The sequence below is a fragment of the Labrus mixtus genome, chromosome 23, assembly GCF_963584025.1.
Source record: "Labrus mixtus chromosome 23, fLabMix1.1, whole genome shotgun sequence".
Lineage (NCBI taxonomy): Eukaryota > Metazoa > Chordata > Actinopteri > Labriformes > Labridae > Labrus > Labrus mixtus.
In genome coordinates this window covers 13,607,357-13,624,455 of record NC_083634.1, presented here as the reverse complement: position 1 = coordinate 13,624,455, position 17,099 = coordinate 13,607,357, and the positions used below count along the sequence as shown (strand labels likewise).

The window sequence follows — 17,099 nt, the reverse complement described above, 5'->3', positions numbered from 1 at the left end:
GATCTACTTGCCTCAATAAAGGAAGTGCGCGTATAAAAAATGTAGCACTGTTTGTTGATCGATCTTGAGATGTCCGTTTTTGAAGTAGTTCCACCTGAAGGTGAAGTATTTCCTTCCCTACTGTCATTTTCTCTATCAGACTGACTTTCATTACATACAGCCCTGAGACTGCTTTTTTATGTCGTTGCAAGAAATAACTTGTTTTCCTCCTTCACTCCAGACATTTTTTAATGGTTCTGTAAATGTCCTTACTGTATCGTTTAATAAAAAAAACATAAAGGGGGATGTATTGTTTACTACATGTGGCTTCTACTATTTATCAAGACTTGGTTTCTAAAATTGTGAGCTTTTTGAGAAGTCAACCTGACATATGTGAAGGAGGAGTTGAAGCTCTTTGGCGAGCCTTGACAACTCAATGGGGCGCTGATGAATCCGTCCCAAGCAGGCCATTCCCAAGCCCCAGACACCATATCCCCTCTTTGACCCGCTGCACTGACATTAGAAAGAAATCCTCTGGGGATTCTCTCCCCACCCCAAACAGCAACCTGCCCACCCAAAAGAACATTTTGCACAGCGCTGTGATGGCGGGGTCTTTTTTTTTTTTTTTTTTTTTTCAGTCCTGCTCAGGTCTTGTCGAGCCGTCACAGTGATGGGATGTACTGTACTGCCAGACAAAAGAAGAGACAACCATCACTCTGGGCCACTGATCGGCCCTGTCTGGACTGAAAAGACTTTGATGGGGTGAGGCTGGGAGGGGGGTGCTGCACAGAGAAGTTAGTGTCTCCTGGGCAACCACTCTGATTGTCTGTCCCTGCCTGAAGTTCCCCATCTCACCCCACCTACTTCCAGTTTTTTCTTCTCTTCATTGGCTGTTCAAAAGACTCCTTCCTGAGCAAAGGGGACTGGCTTTTGCATAAAAGTCTGGAACTTAAGGGGTCTTTTCTCCTAGTTGACTGGAAATAATGCGAGCTAGAGCAAATTGTTACCTGAATTCCCGATTTGAGGCTTTGGTTTATCCTCTCCCAATGTTCTTACTCTTCTCATTACTAAATGTCAAACAGTCTAACATGACCAGGCAGATGGGACAACAAGTTCTGTACTAGTAGGATGATAAGGAAGAGATGGGCAGCAATTGGATGGTGAAACTTATGGCATAGGGAGGGTCTGCTTTGTAAGAAAGGACAGTGAGGTGCAGTGTAGTGCCTGGGACAGGGGTGAATGTACCCATTTGTCTTCATTTGGGAGGACCGGCAGACAGGGTATGGGGGGTGGGGGGGGGGGGGATCTATCCGGGAGAAGTGGGAGGTGCCGGTCCTCCAGTCAAGTGGCCTCGGGGGGATTTGAAATGCATTTGGGGTCCTCCCTGAAAGCCTGGGAAAGTGTGGGGAAGCTGAGATCTTAACCATCGACTAATGACTCAAACTGCAGTCCTTAAGCAAGTGAAGCCACGAATGCAAAACTGAGCTGAAACACACAAAAATAGACTTTAAATTGCCTTAAAATGCCAATGAAAGGCCTCGTCCAAGTTTTTTTTTGAAGGATGCAACAGCAATAACTGTGACTCAAGCACATTAAACACGCTGTTAAAGAGGAAAAGAGGGAGTTGTAAATTTTTTGGAGAAAGAAGGCGTCCACATTTCTCAGTGGCTTCTGCTCCGAGTTGCCTTGTTTCCATGGAGATTTATGTACACATGGCACACAAAAGAGGGCTAAGGAGGTAACATGGCCTGTTTAAGCCTTGAGGTATTTGCTCGAGCAAAACCCTGCTGCTAATAACACAAGCTTCATACTGAGCCAGGCAACCTGGCTGCACTGCACACTGGTTTGTGTTTGAGAAAGACCAGGATGAGAAGGAAGGCAGAGGAAAGTCAGATGGAGATCACAAACAGGCAAAGCTCCCGGATAGGGAGTGAAGAAATTTAGGAAGAAAGAAAGCAAGAAAGAAAAAAAGGAAGATGGGATAAAAAAAAATAAAGCAAGTCTAAAGCAAGAAACCAAAGAAAGACAGAACACTGCGAAACATAAATAGCTCCGGGGTTAAAAGAAAAAGGATCGGGAAGACATTTAGTGGGAAGCGGAAATCAATAAGGCAAGCGGTGAAGCTGGGAGGGAGTTCTAAGTGGATTAGATTGAGCGAATGTGTTCGATAGGTTATGGCTCTGAGAGAGAGGTAGCCAGACACCGCAGGCTCTATTGCATACTAATAAGGAAGCCAGAATGGAAGCTAAGCACAGGGTTGTGCGGTTCAATCTGAAGAGATTTTCTATATGGCTCTGGAGTCAACGGTTAGGGTTTTTCCCAGGATTTGTGTTTTTTACGATCTTACTGATTTTGTTCACTGTTAAAATTCATGCCCAAAAATAAACCCCAGCTCTACTTACAAAACAACCACTCCTGAGTCTTTTTCCAAAATAATTTCTGCAGGAAAAGGAGCTGAACAACTTGGACGTCTGAATGTGCATCTGATTAAAACCAAAAAAGAAAAAAGGAACACAAGCAGTAGTGTCCTTAACGCTGTCTGCTTGCAACAACTTTTGTTTCGCACTTCTGGCATGAACCCAGCCACCCCTTCTCTGGCCAAGTGCCTGGGCCTGGGACAGCTGTCATGGTTGGAGTCCCGGTCTTGAGGCAAAGCCAGGGCCGAGAAAAAGACAAGAGACTGGGAGAGAGAAGGAGTGAGCGAGTCATTTGGCTGGGCAGTGTGCCACAGGGGTGATTCCTGATGGTAGAGGAGGATAAGGGGATGAAGAGGAGGGAGGGATGGATGTTGTGCTTAGTCACAGACCTCCACTGTGACCCAGAAGGTCAGGCCTCCGCACTGGCCGCCTGACCAAAGCCTTGAAGGCAGCCAGGCGTAAAACAAGATGCAAACAGCTACCAAACGCAGCATGGCGAGCAGGCAGTGGCCGGTCTTGAGGCAGGGATGGAGGGATTTGAAAGGGGGAGTCAGTGGTACCTACTCCCCATCACTTAGACCAGTGAAGCAAGGGACCACCAGCAAGACCAGAAGCAGTGGAGGGGGAGTAGAGACAAACAGTTGCCAAAGGACCACCAGTGATCCTTAGACTGCCGCAGTTTGACCCCGATTGAAGAGGTCAACAAGGGGGGCTTATGTTCAGCGCTGCCGCCTCCCCTTCTGACCACAACCCCCCCCCCAGGCAAAAAGTGTTCCTCCTCCACGTGCCCCAGGCCCTGCAAACGACGCATTTTCACTGATCTGTTTTGCTCAATTAAACTTCAGAGGACACCCTGCCACATCCCTTAGCAAGGGTCACGACCCCGGGGCAAAGGTTAAGTCAGGCGCTCGTAAAACAAGGTCTCCATTAACATGGCAGCATGTATTCAGAGGTAATCCATGCATTTGAACGAGCTATCATGACGGCTGCGTTACTGAAGGGGGGGAGGGGGGGGGGGGGAGTCAAGGTAATGATGTTTTATGGCTGTTAACATCCAGCACCAGAATAATGGGAAAGCTTCTTGACCTTGACGACCCTAACACATGACATTCTGTCATTGGTTATAAACAACTCGACTGACAACTTTCAAAATGCTCAAAACCTTTTGGAGCAATTTCTCATTTTTATGAACACTCCTTTTAAAAAAAACACACTTTAGTTACAAATCATTATAGGAGAGAAAGGTGAGGGATTTAAAACAAAAAATCTCAAACAGATAATTTCCATACATTGTTTTAAGTTTCTCAGAATTTTACAATTTGATTGTTTTGTAGCATAATCAAATATCATGTCAAAATATTTATTTTAAACTTTCCATTTACTGCAGAATTGTATGTACGTATCTATATATGAATAGACCTACATGCATAAGCAGAGATGAGAACTTTCACTGAATACAATAGTAATGAGCAGCTTAACAAAACCAAATACAAACGAGGCCTTGAGTACTCTAACATGTCCTAACATGACTATTATCTGCATGCCTTGTTACAAACTATTCCATCAAGCTGTCAAACTGGATATGCAAAATATGGATCCAGAAGGGGAGAAGCAATGATTTCAAGAAAAAAGACAGAGATGCAATCCTTGTTTAATCAGATGACGATAAAACAGCACATTGGAGTAAAACAACAGCGGGAGAGAGAGAGAGAGAGAGAGAGAGCGAGAGAGCGAGAGAGAAGCTGGGGCCTGTATAGAACACGGCTTGCCAGTTGGCACAATGGATACCACAACCCCCACTCCCAGCACCACCACCCCCCCCTCCCTCCCAGCCTATTTCCCAGCGGGCATTCATCTGGGCATGCACATGGGTGCTACAGCCCTGCCTGGCTAAACGCGTCTGTGCCCCAGAACAAGGGGGCTGAGTGCCCTCTCTAAATTCACCCTGCACACTCGCTGCCAACCCGCCGACCTTTCTCAGGCAGCGACACACCACAATTGAAAACAAATACACTCTGAACTTATGGATTTTTGCCACAGAAAATATTTTTTTAATAATTACTGTTCAGGAAAAAAACAACATATTCCATGTCGTCTGACTACACACTCAGCAGAAACAAGCCAGGTAACAGGACTCAATTAAAAGAACATTCTGAACCCGTATTTCCCAGCAGTTTGTACAAAAAACAAAGCAGATTTTGTGCAAGAGGGGAATCGTTTGCTAGTTTCTTTGCGTTTGATTGTATGTTTGTTTGTTTCGTGCAGTTGCAGCAGAACAAAGGCAGCGGCTTCCATTCTGCCACTGTCAAAAAACTTTCCAACGTGCCCACTGCATTGCGGATGCCAACCAACGAATCAAAGGCATGCTGCAAGCAGACAAAGAGGGTTTGATGCCAACCTCCAAACCTCTAACAACCATTACTGGTGATTTGCCTGCCTCCCTGGCACCGAGCGAAACAAAATGGCGGTGCACCACACGCTACCACAATATGGCTGCATTGTCTGCAAGCGGGCACCGCTTGGTTACTTGAAGAAAAGAAAAAGATGCTTAAGCTTGCAAAAACAGTAGTGGGGGAAAAAGCATGGCAGTCTCTGTGATCCCGGTGAAAGAATGCCATTTTGTTTTTGCCAAAGTTTCATCTCACTGAAACTTGAGGACAACGGTTAATAATCGCTCTGATCCGCATTGCGAATTGAATTCAACTGAATTCAACTTTCATAAGAAAGAGAACATTATGTTCAAATGTATTTCAAACACTAAATTCATCTTCTTGCCAAATATTTTCTCATTCACTACAACACTTTTTTTTTTTTTTTTTTTTTTTAAAGAAGCGGGTTAAAAAACATCCATTATGTACGGTTCAAAGTCTAACTTATCATCTAAATGGTGAATATCACGGGGGGGAAAAAAGCACTAAAGAGCCGTTCTCAACTTGGTGCTGAACAGTTAAAATGCAGCAGATGCAAACTAGAGAAGCGGTGGCATCCTACAAAAGACACAAAAGGGGGTCTGATGCCAACCCCGATGCCAGTGGCAACCATTATTGTCTGTGTGCTGTGCCTTCTGCTGTCCCTGGCACTTATCAAACACAAAATGGCGCTCAGGGTTTGATGATAATGAGCTAGCTATAGCACCGTTTCTCCCTCAGTAGCAAAGTATTGATGGGTATTTGGTGCTGCTGCAATAGATTTAATACAGGGGAATTTCAAGAGGGAATACTATAGGGGGGATTCCTATGGTTTCAACGGATAAAGGGAGGAGGATCAAAGCTGAGACAGGCACGAATGACTGAATTACAAATATAGAATTTCACTAATGACACCAAAAACATGACTTAGAGTTTTTACAGATGTGAGCCTAAAATTCTGAGATATGTGTGTCCACATGAGAATAGAAATTAGCACTGATTAGTAATTTGTTTTAATCAATTTGAACATTCAACTTGTGCATTTGTCTGTTTTTTGTTACTGTTTCCTTCTCCTTGACTTAAGTGCATAATATCAGATTTAAAAGTGATGATTCTGTCTTCAGAAAGGAGGGTGAAATATCTGAATGTGTTTCAGACATTTTACAGTAAAGAAAACAGGACAGAAACCGCAGAACGGCATTGTGAAAACAAACTTCCAGCGATACGTTTTTGGCTTCATTTGTTCGTCTGGGACACGATCCTAAATCCCAGTGCTCATCAGTTTGTCTCATCCTTTTGGTTTTACCATAACAGAAAAATAAAGAATAATAATAATAATAATAGATAATTCCCAGAAGAAAATGTGCTTAAAAATTCCATTCAAGACGGTGTGTTGAAACGGGCCCTAAAACATTTTGAAAACAGAGTTGAAATGATTGACTCCTCACTGAAACACTACACAATGATAAAGAAACCAGCTTTTCAGCACAAAAGAATCAGAGGCGAGGTTTTCTATTTTAGCACAAAAACAATCAAACATCACGCAGGATTTATAACAGAAACCATATCTCATATTTACTAATAAAAATATATAAAATGTATTGCAAATAATAATTATTGAATATACGCCTACATTTTAGCATTGCCTGCGAAACAGTAATGTCACCCTTTTTTAAGTGTAACTTTTTTTAATAGTGGAAATATATTCTCAAAATATAAATGTCAGTCAAATTAGCTTCTTTTTTTTTTTTAAATCAAAAATGTACACAACGCTACATTATAAATGGAGGCATGATTTATTCTCAATAAAGTAAGGACAAGAATTAACAAATAAGCTGAGTATTAACACATAAACCTGAGGAATACGGGATTCAATAAGGGGCTCCTGTGTTACTGGAAGTTGGCATGAGTAACTACTGATAGAATCTGTATATTTTTTATGTAATCAGTCGGTAACTTTCAACAAATGTCACTACAAAATATCCAGAGAAATAGATAGTTGCACAGTGTGTGTTGTTGTACAGCCTGTGTGGTTGAGTTTGTATGAGAAAAAAAAGCCCTGTCCAAATACCAGTAAGTGAATAATGAGTGAACATGATTAAAAGCTGCTGCTCGATTGTAGCAGAGCAGAAGGAACGTATAAGACGTGTCCTCTGTTTCATTTTGTCTTTTTGTTTAGTTATGAGCCATCTATGATACAAATGTATGCTGCTTATATACTGAATAGATTATTGCTTTTCTTTTGTTTCTTTATCGGTGGAATGTAGTGTCATTTCAGCCAGTCTCACTAAAGACTGCCAAAAAATATTACATGTGACCCTTGACCTCTCCAAGCCGTCATTCACACATGTGAGTTAGCTCAAACACAGAGTAACAAACACACAAAGAAGAGCTCAACCTACCTTGGTCCTGGACATAGTACGCTAGAAACAAGTCCAGCTCCTTGACCGATACTGTAATATGGTGAGGCTGGACACAAAGTGCGGGGTTGGCGCAAAGTGGAGACTTGACGAGGCGTTCGCCGTCTGTACTTTCCAGAGGGATGCCTTTGAAGAGGATGACCATCACCAGGTCCAGACGCCAGACTTTGTCGGCCTGCCGCAAACAGTCGATCCGGCGGATCTTGCCCTTCTGGTCCGGGTTGGAGAGCACGCAGCACGGGTGCTTCTTCCCCGTCACACTGAGGACAAAGTCCTCCCGGTACTCCTGCCGAATGTCCTTACGCAGCTTGGCCAGCAGCCTGGATGCCCATTTCTGCTTCACCTCGGGCTTCTCACCCAAAAGCTCATCCTTCACCGCGCGCTCCTCGTCCTTGGACATCCGCTTCTCGTGCTTCTTGAAGTACTTGCGTTTTCTGGCCTGGAGGTTGAACCATGTGTAGGCGATGGCACGGACGTGTGGAAGAAGCGCCTCTATGAAGGGATGAAATTCATCCTGGAGCGTCCAGAGAACACAGAGACAAGGAAAAGAGAGAGAGAGAAAAAAAAGAGAGGATTGTCAGCAGAAGCTCTTGACATCAAGCATGGACAAGAAATATGAGTTTAGTCAGCTACTAATCTGAGGCAGAAGGGAAGTCAGACCACAAATAAACAAATCCACATAATCAGAGACACAACATCTTGTTTGAAGTTTCAACAACTTAAATTCAAGAAGTTTCTCTTCACATTGCAACACTGGTTTTACCATCCTAGATGCATCTGGGAGTACTGCAGGTATGAAAAGGATATTCCACTGTTTAGAACAACTACCAGCACTACAATAGCAACGAGTCTGGAGACTGAAAGGACTCGCGTCTCTGCTCTCTTTTCCCGAGCATGCTCTGACTGGGACTCCTGTGCTGCTGCTGCTGCTGCTGCAGGGGGCATGCGTCCCACACAGTTACACTTCTCTTATCAAACTGCCCGCATTGCAGTTTCAGCTCATCCCATGTTCACAAATGGCGGAGGATAAACATAAACTTCACGGCCAAGTCAGGAAATAAAGGATGTTGAGATTGTTGTTTTTACGAGCATGTGAAAAAAAAAAAAAAAAAAAAAAAAAAAGCCTGTCATACAGGCCGCAATGTTCGAAATGCATAAAAGAACACAAGCAGAGCAGGATGGCGGTTTATTAAATGCAGCGACTGAATGAAAGGTATTTGAAAAGGTTGAGTGAGGACTCGATTCACAGTTCATGCCAAATCACTGTCAAGTGTTGAAGTTAACTCGTCCAGCTTCATTCCAAAAACCTGAGGATGTTTGTGATGGGAAAAGCCTGGGCAACTTTTCAAAAATGTCCACAACTTTGTAATGAGAAAAAAATTGTATGTTGAAGCCTATTTTTATGATAAATTATCAGACACTTAGAATAATATTAGCTGGAATATTTTCAACACTAATTTCATGTTTCATTGGGTTTATCTGTTGTATTCATGATGATGTTGTTGCATCCTTCGTCAACAGTCTTTGAAGAAAAACACGTAAAAATTCACTGAATATAAGAGTCAAAAATGAAAACTTTTAATTTAGAATTTAAATGAATTTCTGAAGCCTTAATCAAAATTCTTAATACCAAAATGTGTTCAGCAACTTGGTAGTTAACAGGCCTAAAGGCAAATAGAATAAATCTTTTTTTTTACGCTTATTCTCTGTAGGGGAATGAAAGTACAGGACGGGGAGAGATTTAGGACTCATCAGGAATTTCAGCAGTAGCGAGTGGATGGAAACATTAACTTATCTTTTGTTTAAACTCTTAAAAATGTCAAATTGAATAAGTATAAGCAGCCCCCTTTCAGAGCGGGCTTCTGAAGAGTTAAACCACATATTGTGCTTTTTGTAAGCAGCGGGGCAGGCGGGCTGTAGGAAACCACAGAAATCCACTCCCTATCTGTGCCTGCCGCTGAGAAGCCACATTTCTGGTCGGCACTTTTGGGCCAATAAAACTCTGCTCCAGAGAAGTGATGTCAAAATGTAATCATTTGTTATAGAGTAGGAATTAACTTTTTGTCCTCTACACATTTTTCAGGTGAATTATTTTACTATGAATACTAAACCTATCCGTATTCTTTTTAAGAGGTAAAGAATAATAATTTAGAGCTCATTTAAATGTCACCTCCTCACTTAGTGAAGCTAATTAAACTGACAAAAGTAAGCAATAAATGTTTGTACATTTGCACGGCAGCAACTGTTTCTAAAAATCCTTTCACCTCAGATTTCCTTTTCAAAAACACTTTAAATATTCTGTTAATTTTTTGCAAGCAGGCTAAAGCCAAATGCTGTAAAGATAAATGACTTGGCCAAGGCCTATGCTGTGCACTTCAGCTGGGGCCATAAAAGCACAATCCTCTTAAGTACAAACTAAACCACATCTCAGTCAATCACTTACTTATGCCAAGTAAAATATAAACAGTAAAACTGAGTCAGCCAAAACAGTCAGCTACTCTGTCCAACCACTGAATCAACCTTATCATGCGTTTGATCTTCTTAGAGTGAAAGTGGCTTTATCTTGTTCCAACTTTGAAACCACGAAGAATAGGGGTTTTACTTTAAATACAAAATAAACACGTGGGGGGAAAAATACAAACACAACCCAAGCAAGGCTGGGAAGTGCGTTTGAGGTTATTGGAGGAGGCAAATAACTTAATTAAAACTAAGAGAAAATGCGCATACGTGCACCGATACAGTACGTTGGCAATCTTGGTGCTATCTTAAAAATAATCTTTACGCATAACTTTACGCACAAAGAATGCGTAAAGATTGGCACATGCAACTTTTTTTCAGTTACTGCAAGACAAATCTAAAATGTTTTGGGTTTTTTTTACGAGTTTTGTTCAAATCTAAGATTCTGGTGTAATAATCACCCAAAAAATCTGAGACACAAGCCCTCGCGTTTTAAACTAAAACTAAAATTCTGAATAGCTCCATGGTTATATCAACTGTTACAAAGCAAAACCTTATCGCTGATACGAATAATGAAATAATTTTAAAGTGGATCTGAAAGTGGACAGTTCAGACGCACGCAGAGAACTTCAAGCCCCTTAACCATGATACAATTTCATGCAAAAATATTCTAATCACATTAAATGTGTGGAAGGAAAAAAAAAAGACACAAATACCTGAGTAAGACAAATCGGAGAATACATAACGAGACGGCTACAAAGACAGTGAATGCACTTGGACTGATTCCTCTGTTCACTTTATCGCGCCATTCCTGGACCGATGAGCACCGTGCAATACTGTGGAGCAGCTTTCCGCGTAAAACAACAGCAGATTATCCAAGAACATCCATCAAATATTTGCGATCCAAAGATTGTCGTCTCCGCGGAGAAAAGGGAGAATAAGCGGATTTTTCTTCTTCTCTAAGTTGACATGCCGATAAGCATTTGCAGATTGTCTACTCGTAGAACCGGTGCGAACAGGGCTGCTGCTGCTGCTGCTGCTGCTGCTGCTGCTGCTGCGTACTCCTCTGCAACATGGGCTCTTTGCGCGTCTCGTTGCTGTGATATCTTGTTCATAAAAGCATTGTGGGAAGCTTCAGAGGGTCGCCGAGTGTGTGATGTTCACCCCAGCTTTCACCAAAGTTGATAAGAAATCGACCGGCGCACCTTCGTCCCCTGCGCGATTCCAGCAAATCAGACCCAACTTTTTTCTCTTTTTTTTTTTTTTCACCCACGTAATTACACAGTCACACTCCTCCTCCTCCTTGACTCACACACACACACACACACACACACTCACTGCCCCTATCAACAATCCAACACCTTCTTCTCCTCCCCGGCTATATCTGAAAACACAGCATACAAGTCATTTCCCCCCTTCAAGCCAGCTGATTTTTTATTAACTTCGTGGGACTTTGAACCAAAGCCTCGGGTGTATTCCAACGCGGAGAAGGAGAATTTCCCTCCGCAGACCTGGCACCCTTTTACAGTTCCCACATTTTCACACACATTGGACCCACACTTTCGAGCTTTTGTCGTTTTGCACACACAGATAGGGACAAGAATTCAAATAAGAATTCAAATAACGATAAGATCTGAGATGAGAGATAAAGATTTTTTTTTTTTTTTTTTAATTAAGGGTTTTTGGAAGTCCCCCAGCTGGTTTTAATTAATGACATTAATAAACTGCAGAATTAGCCAAGAGGGTTGCATGAAAAACTATCTTAATAATAGGTTTGTGTTGGGGGTTTTATCTTAATAAATGTAATAAAGGGGCTGGAAAACTCTACCTCTACCTTGACACTCTTTATTTTTTCACAGCGTTATAAACACTCATGACTAAGCCTTTACATTATCTGACATGCTGAAAGTGCTGGAAGAGAAACATTGTTTCTTTATGCTGCGGTGTGTGTTTGTGTGTCCCGCAGAGCTGTCAACAGTCCACATAGAGTTCATTTGCCAAATTAAGGGGGAATGGGAAGTTAACATAGGCTGCTGGAGAACCTGTGCCAAGTTTTAGTAGAATTTTTTGGCCCGACCGTGCCAGTGTTGTGGTCCGCGTTAAGTTAACCTACTTCACATTTCTCACTCGCCACCAGAACAGGACAGAAACACAAAATAAAATAAATATCAGAAATGGTATTATCATAACATTTGAAATGAATAATAATCCACGTTCACGTACCATTGCACTGTACTGCATGGATTAATACAGAGTCCTGGAGCCTGGTTGAAACACACAAGCCGGTAGCTTCACATTTCTCACGTTCAACTTTGTGCTTTGGAGGGGCTTTTGCTCTTGCAGTGCTCGCAACAAAAAAAGAAAAAAAAAAAAAAAAAAAAGTCAACACCGGAAGACAATTCTTTGAGATAGCGGTGAACAGAAGTTTGGAGCACGTCGCGTTTTTTCTCTTTTTTTTCTTGTCTTTCTTCCTCTTCAAGTCTTACTTTTTTTTGGATCGGTTTTTTGGGGCTGTTCAGTGAAGTTGAACGTGATCCAGAAGAGGCTGAGTTTTCGGCACTGGGTTGGTCTCCGCCTTCACTTTCACTGTCTGACTGACTGCCGCCCTCCGGCTCACAGCAGTGACTATCAAGTCTGATGTACTTTGAAGCAACACAACTTCCGGTTCCACGTTTCCAAATAAAACACTACTTTACAGTAAGCTTGTTATTTTTTCTTCACCCTACAGGCCTAATAATACATAACTGTGATGGAAAACCAATTAACATATCAAATATGTATTAGTGATGGGGGTGGTAACAGCTTAATTAATATATGTTTTGCAAAGTTCAGTTTAAAAGAAAGCAAAGCATTGTTTAGAAAAATTGCTTTATTATGAAATAATTAACAGCTCATTTTTAAGCCTTATGAAAGGACACATTTTAGTGAACTGAACTGGATTTTGATAAGTCCTCACCATTAACATGATGCACCTGCAAAAGCAAAGACATTCAGTTTAAACACTAAAAAAGAAAGAAGGGGAAAGTAGATATGCAGAGGTTTCTATTCAATTGTGTTTTTTAACGCTGTGTTTTAATATAGCTGCTACTGTTCGTTTTTGACAGTTATAAGGGTTTTATTTGTTGTCAAATTTCGCCTTCAATAACCCCAGAATGTTTTTTCTTTATACCCTATAACTTGTCAAATTGGACTTCTTATTTTGAAAGCTGAACCTCAGATTTACTGATGATAATCCAGCTGCTTTCTGTAGCTTTACACAGCTCAGTTTTGTAATAGTGTGTGCATTCTTGACTCCCATTGGCCAGAATCAGTGGCCCCGGGACTCTCGACCCTGGACCCCTCACTTCCGCTCCTCTGACGTGCTGTTTGGGGCTTGACAGAGCCGCTGCTGGACAGCCGGCCTGTAAAACGATGCGGTCAATGACTGATGGTGGAAATCATTACACTGCTGTAATTACTGGCTTACAACTGCAAATGGTGGAAATAATAGCCCAATAATAATAATAATAATAATAATAATAGTAATAATAATATTTTGTACATACACCTAGCAGTGACACTGTGTATTTATGAAGTTACAAAACATGTTAAGATTTGTCATAAGCCTATAATAAAGGTACAAGAAAATATGGCATGTTTTGTTAATTATTGTGATTTTTAAATACCATGAACAGTTTACTATTTCAATGCATTATTTTAATCTTACACTTAGATTCTAAGACTATTAAAGTTAACTTAAATCGATACAATTTGATCAACCAAAGGCGCATTGAAAGCACTGATACATGTACTATTGTACAGTAATGGAATAATAGCCGTAAACTAGAAAGGATAGCGATAGTGTATTTAAAGGCTGGGTGTTAGTACTGCAGTAGTGATGGTGCATTTTGCAGTGTAGTTATCTAATAGGCTGTTTTATAAAAAAAGGTATCCTTGTACTGATGAATCATTCAATGGACTGTATACCAGCATAATCACAGTGTTACAGTGTGACAGTGTGACTGAATGATCTGAATGGGTTGTGTGCCAAAAGGCTTTATTGCTCTCTCAACACTGTTATCATGGTATTCACACAGTGTTCAGTGTTGTCTTAAGGGCGAAGTTTGTACTTCAAACACACAGTGATTCCCATTTGTGATTCACTTCTGAAAAATAATATATCTCAGAGCATTCAGTTCTCGCAGGATTCCAGATTCTGTCAGATACAATTTAAGACCCCTTTAAAACAGTGCTGAATTGAAATTCAAGCACATTCAAATCTCTTTTAAGTATTTTCTATACAATCACATTGTTCAGTGTTTTTTTGTTTTTTTTTAGAACATTTCTCTCTGCCTCAGTTTGTCCATCTTAATATCATGTGTCCTACGGGTGCACATGGCATGAGCCATTAACAGACTCATCCCTCTGAACGTGGACCTACCGCCCTCTTGTGGCCAGAATCACAACTTGTAGTTGAGTGCTTGGGACCCCACTGGAAAATGAATGATGAATTCGTGAGCAATGTGAGGCTCTGTTCTTATAGAAAGGGCTGTTTTTTTTGTGTGGAAGTTAAGTAAGTTATTAGAAGTAATTTAAGAGTCTAAAATAAATTGTCAAAATGTATAAACTTATTTATAAATGAAACCAAAGCATATTAAATAAATAAAACACATAAACATTACAGCTTGTCAAATTCTGGAGAAAATACATGCAGGTATTACTGGCAGAATATTTGAAAATACTCCTTGATAGTTTTACTTTAGGTATTATATATTACTAAGCTATTTCAAGGCACAAAATAACAACAAAAACAGATTGGATAAAAAAAAAAATCTGAATGCCAGAAGCCACTGGTATTGTGTACACAAGCCTGCACAATCCCAGTGCCTTTTTTACACCAGTAGGTGGCAATATACCAGTGCTGTCACTTTAGTGTCCACTTGATATCTGCTAATAATCCAGTGCTAATAATGCCATAGATATATGACATCTAAATAATTGAACCAAAGTACAAACTCGTCGGAAAAAAGAAATAATATACAAGTTTATGGCTCCTCTATATTTTTATGTAATATCTATATAAGCTTCAATGTAAAGACGACCTTACAATGCTGAATATCTCCTTCAAGGTTAGTTTGTAAACACAATACTGTTGGTACTTTACGTTGTAAAATTGCTTTACTAATCCCATTTCCTATACACCATATCCTATTTTTGTCTTTCTGAGCAGCCTTGAGTAATGTTTCATGACAAGACAGGCGTTCAACTGGTCTCTAGTAAATCCTCCAAAAAACCAAACTTTAACATAAACTTTCAACTTAATGCTTTTTCTGAAGTCATGTTCTGTCCCGCCTTGATTAAGTTTCTCTTCATATACTTTCATTCTTAGAGGTATTATAGTCTCTTTCTTTATGAACTTTTAAATTGAAGAGTTGGACCTGAAGTCTTCCTTTAATACAGCTTTGTTAAAATGTATCTGCTGTGGTTATAACAATGCACAATCGTACTAAATGGAACATCTACAACATCTTTTTAAACAATCATTTCTGCTGAACTTGTGAATGTGTCCTTCCTAAACTCGGCATGGTGCGTCAGATTTAAAGGTAAGGTGAACTTTCTGCGTTTCTTGCTTGCTGTTTAGATATTTGAAGACGGGTCTTGCACAGCAACAGATCCACATACAGCAAGTGCAAAAAAAATGTAATCTCAAGCAAGATCATTTTTATTGTTCTTTTTTTTAAATTATTTTTTATTCAGACATTTTTGTCATGTGCTGTCATAGATTATTATCACAACACAAGCAGCATGGTCTTAGTAGAGAAGGTCAGTCCTCTCTGTTGATCTGCACTGACACAGACAAACAAACCTCAGCTTAAACCCTGGCGACGGCTCACAATAAAAGTTTGCCTGTAGTCAGAGGAGTATATAAATATTCAGAGAGAAATGTCAGCCTGCATTGCCTCTTCTGCATGGGAAAGGCGCGGGCTGGACAAGGGCTCTTTGTCTGACAATATCAAATTAACACTGCAGAGGGTACACACGGGGAGGTGCACTTGAGAAACACGCTTACTAGAGTGTAATATACAACGCTACAAAAAACATTATCTTTCAAAAGCCAATTTTGATTTCTTTCACACCAAGACTTCATACTTATCTGTCATATTGGGTTTTAAATCAGGACAATGATCACATTGAGAACTTCTAGCCTTGAAGTAAACAATAATTCAGAAATGAGTGCCAAAGATGCTCTTAAAAATTCTCCTTAAGTAGAAGATGAAAAACTTATTTTTTAAAGGCACTAGGCAGATAAGAAGCTACCAGAATATGCAACACTGCCAGGTAAGTGCTGGAGTCAAAAACCTTTTCCACAATAAACAGAATCATAAAGACAGAACATCAAAAGCAACACAAAATGATGGTTTCATATAAACAAAAGCAGAATATGAATTTAAGAGGGTCAGGCAGTGCTGCAGTTGAAGGCTACACTTGGATTTTTAGGGACATGTACTTTCCTCAACAATGCAAAAAAAGTTTGGCAAAGACACATAAGATGAGGACCTGTTTGTGTTTTGGAAGTTGAGTTTGTTTGATAGTGATGTTCTTAAAGAAGTTTTTTTTTTTTTTTCAGTAGAAGACGTTAAAAAGGAGCTCCACTTACCATCCACCACGTCCTCGCCGACACATCATAACAAAGCTGCCATTTAATGGACCTCTCGGTGAGTTTCCCGGCCATCTCTGCGCTTCCCCCGGAGGAAGACAGGACACCTAATCACAACAGGGGCATCAGAGGGGGCATGCTGTGCCACATGTAGGCCAATGTTGCATTATGGGAAAGAAAGAAAAAAATCAGCAACATCTTGACTAGTGACTTGAACCTGACTGCTGTAATTACAAGAGGCATGACCCTGAAGCACCCCCCCCCCCCCCCCCAACCCAACCCAACCCAACCCACCAACACACACTAACCTCCACCCCCTTCACCCCCTCCACCCCTCTCTTACAATGGCTCCACAAGTGATAAAGAAGAAGAATCATAGAAACCAGGGGGGAAAGGTTTAATGCAACAATTCAGATTATTTAAATGAATTAGAGAACATTTATCAAACTAAAACAGAAAGGACTTTGGGTTTATTATCCAGTGTTTACTGCGTAATATTCTTCATTTATTGTTCCACACAATGTTAACATATTTGTGTATTTATTTAGAATTGTGTTTATGTATAATGACAATAAAGGGTTTTTATAAAGTATTTTATTTCTTTGATAACCTGCAAAGTAAATGTTCCAACACAGAGAGACATTTTATTCAGATTCCTAGCTGGAGCTTCATTCTTGAGTTCATAGCAGGCTTATGTGAGTGAGCCATGACTTTTGGCCTGAAGTTGTCCTCCCAGTTTCCAGATCATCCACCCTGTTTCTGTACAAGAAAAACCTGCCAG

General features: G+C 40.6%; 1 protein-coding gene across 4 annotated transcripts in view; it reads right to left on the bottom strand.

Moving 5' to 3' along the window:
- The window catches only part of LOC132958797 (nuclear factor 1 B-type-like), a 64,572-nt gene extending 52,303 nt beyond the window's left edge, over nucleotides 1-12,269 (bottom strand). For 3 of the 4 annotated variants that reach the window (XM_061031836.1, XM_061031839.1, XM_061031838.1), the window contains exons 1-2: nucleotides 10,398-10,676; nucleotides 7,207-7,738 (exon numbers count right to left, since the gene is read on the bottom strand). In XM_061031836.1, coding sequence (XP_060887819.1) covers nucleotides 7,207-7,738; nucleotides 10,398-10,424 — 559 coding nt within the window. In that variant the 5' untranslated portion in view covers nucleotides 10,425-10,676. Of the gene's footprint in view, nucleotides 1-7,206; nucleotides 7,739-10,397; nucleotides 10,677-11,904 lie in introns of those variants that run through there. The other variant, XM_061031837.1, reaches the window with a different exon arrangement.
- Between the last annotated feature and the right edge of the window lie 4,830 nt (nucleotides 12,270-17,099).